This window comes from Oryctolagus cuniculus, chromosome 20 (assembly GCF_964237555.1).
Source record: "Oryctolagus cuniculus chromosome 20, mOryCun1.1, whole genome shotgun sequence".
In the NCBI taxonomy this organism is placed as follows: domain Eukaryota; kingdom Metazoa; phylum Chordata; class Mammalia; order Lagomorpha; family Leporidae; genus Oryctolagus; species Oryctolagus cuniculus.
In genome coordinates, this window is record NC_091451.1 from 39,088,876 (window position 1) to 39,101,438 (window position 12,563).

The 12,563-nt window shown below is 39.9% G+C and overlaps 1 protein-coding gene across 12 annotated transcripts in view; it reads left to right on the forward strand.

Annotated features, from left to right (window-relative positions):
- PPP4R4 (protein phosphatase 4 regulatory subunit 4) overlaps positions 1-12,563 on the forward strand; it is a 104,691-nt gene that overhangs the window by 61,314 nt on the left and 30,814 nt on the right. For 9 of the 12 annotated variants that reach the window (XM_070065569.1, XM_070065576.1, XM_070065568.1 and 6 more), the window contains 7 exons: positions 472-579; positions 4,044-4,165; positions 6,739-6,861; positions 7,867-8,036; positions 8,361-8,480; positions 11,353-11,430; positions 12,267-12,350. In XM_070065569.1, coding sequence (XP_069921670.1) covers positions 472-579; positions 4,044-4,165; positions 6,739-6,861; positions 7,867-8,036; positions 8,361-8,480; positions 11,353-11,430; positions 12,267-12,350 — 805 coding nt within the window. The remainder of the gene's footprint in view (positions 1-471; positions 580-4,043; positions 4,166-6,738; positions 6,862-7,866; positions 8,037-8,360; positions 8,481-11,352; positions 11,431-12,266; positions 12,351-12,563) is intronic. The other 3 variants (XM_070065572.1, XM_070065570.1, XM_070065573.1) reach the window with 3 other exon arrangements.

A 12,563-nucleotide genomic window follows, 5' to 3' on the forward strand; every position in this document is an offset into this window, starting at 1 on the left:
ATGTTTAAAATGTATATGCTACTCTCAGGTGGTTAATATCAAATGGTGTTTAATAGAATATTGTGTTTTACAAGAGTAAAGTATGTAATTGAAGATATGTTGGTTGATAGTTGCTGGTATCAAATATTCCACCGTGATAGCCTTTCATTTTAGTTACAGATTTAACGACCAATCCAAAATTAACCATTGTTTTTAAAAGATCTGTCAAGTACATGGTTTACAAGTGGATGATGATAGCTTCCAAATTAAGTAACGTAGGTAAAATACATTGTAACCTTTCTCTCTGTCTCTCTCTGTCTCTGTCTCTCTCTTCCTCTCTCTTTCTCACTGTCTAACTCTATCTGTCAAATAAAATACATTGTAAGCTATAAAGCTTTGGTAAAGCATATTTGTCATTATTATTAAGCTAAGTTAAGGTTTTGATGTGATTTAAAACACTGATTTGCATGTTTCTTTTCTCCCTTCCCTCAGCATTAAAAGAGAAATCCTTCCCCTGGTAAAATCACTCTGTCAAGATGTAGAATACGAAGTTCGATCTTGTATGTGTAGACAATTAGAAAACATAGCTCAGGGCATTGGGTAAGTATACTTTCAATTCCTTACACCATCGCCTTATTTGCAGATTATCGAACAAGCATGTCCTGTTTCTGTGTTTCAAAAGAAGTGAAAATGTGTTCACACGCACAGCTTGATTATGCACAAGGTCTGTGGCAGCTTCATTGGTGAGAGCCACACCTGGGACAGTCCAGATGTCTGTCAGCCTGTGAATGGGTAAACAGTGGGCTGTCTCCCTTAGGTGGAATACCATCCAATAGTGAAAAGGAATGAGGTACTGATACACGCCATGGACCTCTGGGTGCATCTCAGAGTCAGTATGGTAGAGAGATGAGTCAGACACAAGGGAGGCCATTTGCCAGAGGACACACGCAAGCTGGCATGTAGTGACAAGAAGCAGATCTGTGGTTGCCCTTGTCAGAGCAGGCTGTGGAGCGTGCTGGGGCGACAGCGATGCTGGGTCTGCATTGTGGGGGTGTTGTCCCAGACACTTGACAACTGCCAGAACCCATCCGTGCATGTGCACTTTCTTCTTTCTTTTTCCTTCTTGTTTTAATTCGAAAGGCAGAGAGGTAGAGAGAAAGAGAAGGATGAGAGAGATCTTTCATCTATCGGTTTACTTTCCAGATGCCTCTGATGGCCAGGAGACTGGGACTCAGTCTAGGTCCCCATGTGGGTGTTAGGGACCCAAGTTCTTAGACATCATCTGCTGCCTCCCAGTGTGTACAGTAACAGGAGGCTGAATAGAAGTCGAGTAGTTGGGACTTAAGCCAGATATTCCAATATGGAGCACAGGCATCCCAAGTGGGGACTTAGCTACTGCCCCAAATGCCCGCCCCAATAAGTGTGTGCTTGAGTACTACTACATGTGACTTATTTACCTATAATAAAATTGTATTTAATTTTAGCAGTAATAAAATTGTCTTTAATACAATTTAAATGGCCTTTAAATTGTTCTTCAGTATAACTAATAATGATCAAGCAAATAAAAAAGTAAAAAATTATTCTAACAGAAAATGAATAAAGCATCTTTCTGTTTTCAACAAAATTCTAGAAGACCTCCCTGCCATAAAATTAGATTGAAAATTTGGTGATGAGACATGCTGAGATGAAAAAGTTTTAAGGAAGAAGAAAATTTAAAACTTAGTTAAAATTAAAATGTAATTACAGGAAATTAAAAATGGAATAGAAAAATTCAAGCAAGTTTAGTGAACAGTGAAGTGTTGGTTAGAAACTGTAGGCTTTCACTGACTTAGTAGACGAATCAGCCCCTCAGAATTCAGAAGAAAAATACACACGTATGAAATTGTTTAGAGACAAGATATCATCTATGTAATAAAGAGTAGAATGGCCTAGCACCTGAGTGTAAACAGCTGATATTCATGAGAAAACTCTCACATCATATAACAAAGCTGCTATAATGAGACAACACAGGGAAAAGCTTCCTTCACGGCTTGAGGCTGAAGATTGAAGGATTTATTTATTTATTTGAAAGAGTTCCAGAAAGAGGTAGAGTCAGAGAGAGAAAGAGAGAGAAGTCTTCCATCTGCTGGTTCACGCCCTAGATGACTGCAACGGCCAGAGTGAGCTGATCCAAAGCTAGGAGCCAGGAACTTCTTCCAGGTCTCCCACGTGGGTGCAGGGGCCCAAGCACTTGGGCCATCCTCCACTGCTTTCCCAGGTCACAGCAGAGAGCTGGACTGGAAGGGGGGCAGCCAGGACTTAAACCTGTGCCCATATGGGATGCTGGCGCTCCAGGCTGGGGCTTTAACCCACTGTGCCATGGTGCCAGCCCCAGAGATTAAAGGATTTTATCAATTATCAGACAAAATTATAGAAGTTAATATCTTTAGATTTTATGTTGATATTTTTCAACTTCGTTGCTCAGCAGCCATATTTGGCTACCCTGTTGGACAGTATGCACAGAATGTAAACATTCCCATCATTGCAGAAGGTTCTGCCGGGCTGCATTGTCTTACAGTCTTTTAGCTTAGTTCTGAACTTAGGTTTTCTGCAGCTCTTACTGACTCTTTTTGGACTCTATCAACATCTTATATCATCTTCCATCATGTACCCAAGAAGGCAGGCCACATCATTATAAACTTCCCCTTAATCAAACTGTGTCATTATAATGGCATCTCTTTAAAAAATTACTTCTTCATTATTTGAGAGAGAGAGAGAAAAAGAGAGAGATCTTTCATTTGTTGTATTACCAAATGGCTGCAGCAGCCCAGGCAGGCCCAGTTTGAAACCAGGTGCCCATGACCCAATTCCAGTCTCCCACGTGGGTGTCAGAGGCCCAGGTCCTTGAGCCATCACCTGCCGCTGCCCGTGGTTTGCATTAACAGGAAGCTGGAGTCAGAAGCAGAGTTGGGACTTGAACCAGGCACTCCATCATGAGACGTGATCTCCCCAAGTGGCATCTTAACCCCTGCACCAGATGCCTGCCTGTAACACCTTAAGCAGAAGCAAATTAGAGTGTTGTGGAAGAACTATTTGTGATTATGTGTGTGTGCATATATTTATATATTCTTTTAAAGCATTTTCCAACATTAGCAGATGCATAAAAGTTGTACATGTTTATGGGGTACCGTATGCTGTTTTGAATCATGTATACATTGTATAATTTCTTTTTTTTAAAGATTTATTTTATTTATTTGAAAGACAGAGTTACAGAGAGAGGTAGAGACAGAGAGAGAGGTCTTCCATCTGCTGGTTCACTCCCCAACTGGCCTCAATGGCCGAAGCTGTGCCAATCCGAAGCCAGAAGCTAGGAGCTTCTTCTGGGTCTGGGTGGATAAGAAGAAAAGCAGCCGGGTGGATAGGAAGAAGAACCGGTGCCCATATGGGATGCTGGCACTTTAGGCCAGGGCTTTAACCCGCTGCGCCACAGCGCCGGCCACCATTGTATAATTTTTAATCAGGACAAATATACCTATTTCTTCAAACATTTAACATTTCCTTATGGTGAAAACATTCAAAATTCTATCTTCTGGCTTGCTTTTTAGCATTTTTATTTTATGTTTCATTTTTTAGGTGGAACATCTAGTGTCATATATCATTCTTCTATATAGAAATCACTTATTGATAATATGTTTTTGGCGAATGGGAAAATAATTTATGCCCTGGAATCTAGATAGAGAGATTTTATTTGGGTTTCTACAGTTAATACTGTTTTTTTCTAATTAGTCCAGATCATTTGCTGATGTTGTTTAAAATTGAAAACTATATGACGATTTATAGTTTCTGGAGGCAGCCATTTTGTGCTGGGAGGGATGGAATCAATTCCAGTAAATATGAACGCACTGTGCTTGCTTTTTGTGTTGATGGCATGCGTTCCCAGTCAGACAAGCACCTGGCGAGCTGGAACCGTTACCTTTATGATTTTTCACTGTTTCTGCAGCACCTAGCCCGGTTACTTGATTTTAGCAAGTTTTTGCTTGAAATTTATTGATTTGATTTATTTTCTCCTATTGCTTATTGTGCAGGACAGAACTGACAAAAAGTGTAGTGCTCCCTGAATTAATAGAACTCTCTAGGGACGAAGGCAGCAGCGTGCGACTTGCAGCTTTTGAAACTTTGGTCAACCTGCTTGACGTATTTGACACAGGTAAGTCTTCAGGTGGACACAGCATTGCTTCGTCGAGCAGTGCTGCTCCATGGATGTGGTATCACTCAAGCAGAAATTTGTGTGCTGTTTGATGCTGAATGTTAAGCCTCCCTTCCTCTGTCTTCATGATTCTTTCCTTTGGGTGTCTTCTCTGTTTCCACTGTTACCCTCCTGGTTTTCAGTGTTGCCACATCTTTCATCTCTCTCTCTCTTTTCCCATCAAAATGCAACCTACTTGTGTTTAGGGCTGAGAATTTGGGGTGAGAATTACCTTTAACTTTCTCAGCTGTTTGACATTAACGGAGCTCTTGAGTAAAAACAATGTCGAAAGGAGTTTCCTCTCCTAAATAATACTTTAGTGCCAGAAATCTCATGTCCACTGGGGAATTCGGGGATGGGGTCTTTGCTTGGGGATGAGGAGAGCAGCATTTCTTAGTGTTAGGCAACCAGGTCTCTAACCGCTCCACTCGGCGTGTGACTGGGCTCTTGACTGAAGCTGGCCGTTGGTCACTCAGGATCATGCACCTGTCTATAGGGTGAAGTGAGGAGGGGCAAATGTCAAGTACTTAAGGCGAAAATATTGTGTAAATCTAGGATTACATTTCTGTTTACTTGATTATTAATATTTTAATTTAATAATAAATTTGCCCCTAAAGATAATTTTAATGTAGACAGTAGTTATGTATGGTTGTTGCAGAATAAGCATGTAAGCGCCACGAGGAAGCAGAGGAGTAAAAATTGCAGACAGGCTAAAAGGAGGAATGAGTCCATTGTCCCTCATAATGGGGAACCCTCAGGCTCCAAAGCAGACCAAAGGTACTACCTTGGTCCTTTCCCATCATTGCCACAGGGATTTGGGCTCAACCCAAAAGCAAAACCTTTGCAGACTCCTGCCTTATACCAACTATTAGAGCAGTGCTAACGTCACCTTTTATTTTACTGTTGGGCTTCTTGGCGGATTTGAGTTTCTCAAGTTCAGAAACTGTTTATTATCCATCTTTTCACTCCCACTACTTCATATAACACTCGTTCTATGAGACATGGAACGCATGTGGAACAAATGTCCGATAAAACAGTAGACCTCACACGGAGGAGTGATGGTGTTAGTGAACTGCAGCCACAGTCATGCTGCTCATCCTGTTGCAACTGTTAGACCCTCGGAGTGAGGATGCTAACACGTTGAGAGGCACACCCCAAAGACTCAGAGTCCAGACCAGCTGATGCAAAAGCAAGAGGATTTATTCGGTGTCTGCGCAGATGGACCTCCTGAACTCGGGAGTTCAGAGAGCGCCCCCAGCACAAAGCCACACGGTTTATATACCCACAGTGACCAATCAAAAGCACTATAGAGTCCATGCACACAGCAGTCCAATCCGTGAGGTGATCATGTGAAGGGCATGCGTCTTCTATCCAATCAGCTACGGGATCACATGGGAGGCAAGCACACAGCAGTCCAATCCGCGAGCTGATCATTTGAAGGGCATGCGTTTTCTATCTAGTCAGCTACAGTATCACATGGGAGGCATGCACCTCGTCGCCATTTTGTTGTTTACTTCTTTAGCAGTTCCTTTTCCTGCCAGCGCCATCTTGTTCACCCTGAGGGGGACGACGTCTCGCTCCCTTTGTTCCCCTGGTGGGAGAGCGGCGTCCTGCTTCCCACACCGTTATTTGAGTATTAGGAGGCATACAAACTGGGTTAGGTCTTAGCACAGCCAGGCTCAAGTGTCACAGCTAGCTAAGCATAGGGTCCCTTATTTTTATAGCTGCACCTGATTTTAGCTTTGGGGGGAAAAAGTTTAGGGCTGTAATTTTTAAACTTTAATTTTATTTGGGGCAAAGGTGACTTCTTGTTTTTAATGGTATTGGCTTAGGTCACTCCATCTTGGTTTGATTTTTAAGGTTCTTCACAACGATTTCCTTGTTATTGTCAGACCCTCGATTGAGCAGGGATTCATTCAGGAAGGTTAAACACACTCTGGAAAATTTGGAGAGGGTTTACACTTGAGTCTTAAGTCTTACTAGTACATCAGAAACTTAGGACCCAAGCAGATATACTCAAAGAATTAACTTTTAAAAGCAGAGTCAGCTAAGAAGGAAGCGTGATGGCATTCAGCGTACAGAGCATCTCAGGAGCCGACTTGATTTCCATGAAGATGAGACAGTACACTGAGCTTAAGCCACAGCACAGGAAGAGACCTGCTGAGGGGACCAGGGAGGCTCGCCCACATGCTACGCCTCTGTTTCTAGTAGGAATTAAATTCCTTTCCCTTATTCAGATTAAAAACCCGTCATCTTAACCTTTTGATTTGTAATCGCTCTTTATTCCCTGTGGCCCACAGTAGGAAGTTCAAACCCCTTATCCTGACATTAAGTTTCTGACAGTTTCAACCCTCCTCCTACCCCTTCTTCACCACCGTCTCTGTCATTGTCATTATCGTTGTCGTTGTCAGGTATTTCCTGTTACTCTGAGGCTAACTGGTAATTGTTCTTTGTGGAATCTGTTTGTGTGTGAGTTTCCTGTGCAGTGTGGGCAGCTCAGTCTAAAGTGTGTATTGTTTTGTTTTGTTTTCCAGATGACAGAAGTCAAACTATACTTCCCTTAGTGAAATCATTTTGTGAAAAATCTTTCAAAGCCGATGAATCGATTCTTATTTCTTTATCTTTCCATTTAGGAAAACTCTGCCATGGACTATATGGTATGATATAGCTTAAGAATTTTAAAGTTGTACATAATTTTTCCCTTTTTCTTCTACCTTAGCCAATAGACTTCAGCTTTTCAGTTGTAAAACCTATCTTTTAGGTGTATAAAATCTCATGATGTCTTAGAATTTTGATAGAGCAATTTAGACCACATTTAGGAACAATGTTTTCACCAATACCTATTTGAAAGAACAATGGCAAAGTGTTGCCTTTTAAATTTTCAAATATTTTATATTTATGTATTATATGGTATATGCTAATAGAAGTTCAGATTTATTTACTATTGATCAGTAGTAAGTATAACTTCCTTAACCATTTGTTGGACAATTAATATATCATGTCAAAAATTTTACTTAGAATATGGAATAAAGCCTATAACTCTTTGCATTTTGAACATATTTCTTATTTCTCAGCTTGCTACAATAAAGTGAGAATTAAGTTATAGCCATCTAGGATAGTAAAATATTTTGTGTGGATTGTAGACATTTAGTACACTCTAAAAATTCCATTGCAGCATATGAGTTGTTAGCTCCCTGAGATAGTCAGTGAATGTGTAACTGTTCCATTGTTTGGAATCCACTTTTGCCATCTTTCAGATTCAAGGTGTAAGCTCCTCCTCTGCTGACTCACACACATCTCTTTTTAGGCAATTCTGTAATATTTACCGTAAGTAATTAGTGACATGTATAAATACTTACAACATTGTAATTATAGTGACTTGATATACAGTATCATACCTGTCAGAGATTAATTCAGCCATAATTCCTATATAGTTCATACTTTTGAAGTTAGGATGTGATTAAAGCTGACACTAGCTGAAACAATATGACCAATTAGATTTCTGTAACACTTACTGGTCATTGCTGCTGTTATTCATGTACTATCTGTAACCACTTATTTGAATATTTGGCTCTATTATGTTGTTATTGTACTTTGGCTTTATCTTTTTAATTTTTTGTTTGCAAGTGAAATGTTCAACAAGGGTTTCATATTTGTTTTAGGAATTTTTACTCCAGATCAACATTTGCGATTTTTGGAGTTTTATAAGAAACTTTGTACATTGGGTTTGCAACAAGAAAATGGGCACAATGAAAACCAGATTCCCAGTCAAGTCCTAGAGCAGGAGAAGAAATATGTAACAGTCCGGAAGAACTGTGCTTACAACTTCCCGGTAATGAGCTACATATCTCTACTGACTGGGCATCTTGGTTATGGCCTTAAAATATGTGATTGGATAGCACTAAATATATCGTATTTGACAGTTGCTGCTTAGCCTCATGTCTGCTATAAACAGTAGGTCCTGAGGAACTCTGTGGAATATGTTTCTCTGTAGTAAGTTGGAGTTATGGGCATGCATTTGTATCTTCAAGATATAATTTCCAATTAAATGACAACGCAGAGCATGACTTCAGTTTAAGTGAAACGACTCTAATACCAGGTATTGATGCGCGTTTTCCTCTCCTTCCCATTCATCTCCTCCTTCCACCTGCACCAGGCCATGATTGTTTTTGTTGATCCTAAAAACTTCCACATGGAACTCTATTCTACATTCTTCTGCCTTTGTCATGACCCTGAAGTCCCAGTCAGATACACGATTGCTATTTGCTTTTATGAAGTAAGTCTGAAGAACTGGTACCACTTTCACTTATTGTTAAGTCGACGTATGTGTACTGGATGCTGTTTTGATATTTATGCACTTCTGTTTACAGATTTATTATGAGATATCAACTCCATATCTCTAGCATGTTCTAGTCCTAAATCTTATTTTAAAATTCCCACATTTGTCTTCTCTTTTCAGTGTTTGTAGAATCCATTACATAATACATTATATTCATTTATTTTTACTAACCATTTGTTTAGCATATCTATACTAAGTGTTTAAGCTAGACATTATGGTATATGTATGAGTGTTTCAGATTTGGAAGTAAAATTAGCTTTCATATGTTTTATAATAGTTATACTTTGCATCTAAACTTAAGCACTTTAGAACAAATGGAAAATTGAGATAAGTTATTTAAATTTATTTTTATTGCTAATGGACTGTGTGGCGGGAGCACAGATCTTAGGTAGGAGCAAAAGTGAACTCAAACTTTTGTGATGAATATAATTAACTTTTTAACTCTTGAGATTGAAATGTGGAACACGTTTCTTGGGTGATTTCAGTAAGCACATGTGTGTTATGGTTGCAGTAAACACACGTAAGCCATTACTTGTCAGGGCAAAGCTGTTGTAGAGTAACTTTGTAAGTGGCATGATAAAATATCCCCTTTCCTCTAAGTGGCATAGTAAGTTCTTATTCTCAGTAGAATATTTCGTCTCTTCCCTTGCTCTGTCTCCCTGTGTCAGAGCATTGTTCAGTAGCTGGGAGTATGCAGGCTATCCATAGCATCATTATAACTGTGATTTAAGATCCTCTGCTGTTGGGTGGTAGTCTTTGCATCTTTAAAATTACCTTTTTTCTGGTATGAAAGAAATCTATCTTACTTGTGTAGGAAGTTCCCTTTAAACAGCAGTTACCTAGAACAAAGCCAGCACTGCACAACTGCCCCGTCTTTGGGAACAGACCTGTAGAAATTTACTTCTGGAGAAGGAGAGGGTGGAGAAGCCACTGGCAGCTGAACGTAACAGTCATCTCCAAGACGCATTAAACAGTCACTTAGCTTTGGTGACTGTCTGTCTGTTATCAGTGGACTCCAGAGGGGATTGCCCAAGATTGGAGTCTGGGGATGCAGTATCTGTGCAGTGCTAAACTTTCTATTTGTTTTTGACTCATCCCTTTAATATTTCTTTTTTTAAAAAACAAAAAAGGTTTATTTATTTATTTGAGCGCAGAGTTACAGAGAGAGGGAGAGACAGAGAGAGAAGTCTGCCATCTGCTGGTTTACTCCCCAAATGACTCCAACAGCCGGAGCTGGGCTGATTCAAAGCCAGGAGCCAGGACTCTCCATATCTCCCATGTGGGTGCAGGCGCCCAAGAACTTGGGCCGTTTTTCACTGCTTCCCAGGCCATTAGAAGGGAGCTGGATCGGAAGTGGAGCTGCCGGGACTTGCACCGGCACCTGAATGGGATGCTGGCGCAGCAGGTGAAGGCTTAACTTACTATATCATTGCGCCGGCCCCAAATATTTCATTTCTATTGATGATTTCTAGTGGGCATAATATGGAACCATATAAATAAACTTTGAAATGTGTGTGTATATACAAAAATATTTCACTGGGAGGAGCGAGTTTGGAAGCTGCCAATCTACCTATTTACTTGGGTGGCTGGTTTCCATATTGTCACAATCGTATCACCTAGCTAGGCTACGCATGACGTTCTGCTCCTTAAAATGAGGGGTTGGTCTTGGCTGTCTTTTAAAATAATGAAGATCCACTGATGGATTTAAATTCTCCTAACAGTGTTAATATCATATGCTAATAATCACCTTACTAAATTCTAACTTGATTCTTATTTTCAGAAAAATATTATTTTGAAAATATTTGCAGCAAATCAAAAACAGCCATGTTAGAGTGAAAGATTTTTAAATGCTTTCTTTATCTGGGAACTTTTTCTTCCGAATAAAGTTTTTGTAAGCCTATTAAGTTTTAAAAAACTGGTGAAGTAGGGGCTGGCATTGTGGCTTAGCAGGTTAAGCCTCCACCTGCGATACCAGCGTCCCATATGGGCACCAGTTTGAGTCCTGGCTGCTCTACTCTGATGCAGCTCTCTGCTAGTGTGCTTGAGAAAGCAGCAGAAGATGGTCCAAGTGCCTGGGCCCCTGCACCCCTGTGGGAGACCCAGATGAAGTTCCTGGCTCCTGGCTTTGGCCTGGCCTACCTTGGGCTGTTGTAGCCATTTGGGTAGTGACTCAGTGGATGTAAAATCTCACTGTTTCTCTTCTTCTCTCTGTAACTTTGGCTTTCAAATAAATAAAAAATAAATGGTGAAGTAGAAACTGATAATCAACCATTGTGGGCTCTGAATAGTCAGGAAGCAGAAAAAGCCTGTCACCGGGGAGCTGGATTATTCTGGACTCTTCCAGCTCTTCCACTGATTCAGGTGTTCAAGGGGTGATTATCGCTGCCTTGGTACCAGCAGAGGCCTTCAGGAGAGGTTACCTTCTTGGGCAGGTTCTGAACGGGGATGCATCCTGGCACCTGCGATGTCCTCCGTGACACTGTTGTCTGCCCTAAGACTGCAGCATGAACTGGAGACACCCGTGGGCTCTCACTGCCTGTGATGTGTCGGCGGTGCCTGGGAAGTCTCACCCTCTGTACTGAACCCACCCATGTGTGCACCACCCACCCTCCCGTGTCTGTACACTCCAGCATGTTGTGAAGTAGACTAAAAAACTGGTTATGTGTGCAGCTAAGTTTTCTAGAAATTTTGTATTTATTTTGTAACCTAGTTTTGTTGTCTAAAAAGGATATGTTTTTTCCCAAACTATTATTTTAACTTTATATCTCTAGTGGTCTCAAATCTGAGAGACTGTATTGCTACATTTTAGGTATCTAAACTTCTGAATTCTGGAGTCTATTTAATACATAAAGAACTAATAACATTATTACAAGATGAGTCACTGGAGGTAATATCTTCTTACTCTTTGCTTTTCACTTCTTTTATGTTATTTCCAAATAGATCAGTGCCTTTTCCCCCTACTCTTTGGGAATGCATGAATTCTTTCAGCTGACTAGCCCCAGAAGCTTCAAATCAACATACCACTGTATCAGAGACTGGACACTGCGATGGCCCTTAAAAACTTGGGATTTAAAAAAATTCAGTTTCAAAATGTATATTGATTTTAAAATTAAGGAAGTGCCAAAAAGAAGGCAGATAAAAGAACACCTTTAATTCCAATTACTATTACTATTTTGTTATTTTTTCATCTTTATATTTCCATATAATCATATGTTTCTATAAATTGTAGACATATAGTCACATATATACTCTCAGTATTGGGAGAGTATTTTACTATCTAGTGTGTAATTATGAAGACTTTGAGGTACTTCATTTTGATGTTATATTTTGTGTATATCATTCACTTGAATGATTCCTACTTTTCCATAGTTCAGCTTATCAATAGTTTGATATTGTTGAGTGTATTATCTGATATAAACCACTATTTAAAAGTGAGAAGCAATTTTAAACCATTAAAGTACATAGGAGTAGCTGTGTCAGATTTAGACTATTTGAACAGTATTGAGATGGATACCTTAATCTCCTTTTAGTGACAGATTGATCAATGCAGTTGGTCATGTTTCTAAGACTTTCTAGCAAAATTACGACAGAATAAGGAAGTAGAAATCCTCAAAACGTTATTTGGTAAACAACACTATTTCTGTGTAGAAATTGCCACATGGGGTTATCTAAACTAGAAAACATAGCAGTCATTGTGAGAGTAACCAGTATCTCTATTAAAAGGTACTAGACGCTCTGATAGACCATCTTCCAGAAATCTTGGAACTTATGTCTACTGGTGGAGAAAGCAGTGTTCAAGAAAATAAGGTAAATCCTTTGGATCAAAAAAGCTTTTGAACTTTATAAATTTCTTCCTCCTTTGCAGGGTGTTTGTGAGGGATCAGTGAACGAATGCGTGGGGAACATTTCCAATAGGGCTTGCCGCATCACAGGTGCTCAGCAGAAGTCTGCTGGAGTTTGTACAGCTTGGATTTCCTCTGTAATTACATTACAATACATAATTCTATATATGCACTCCAG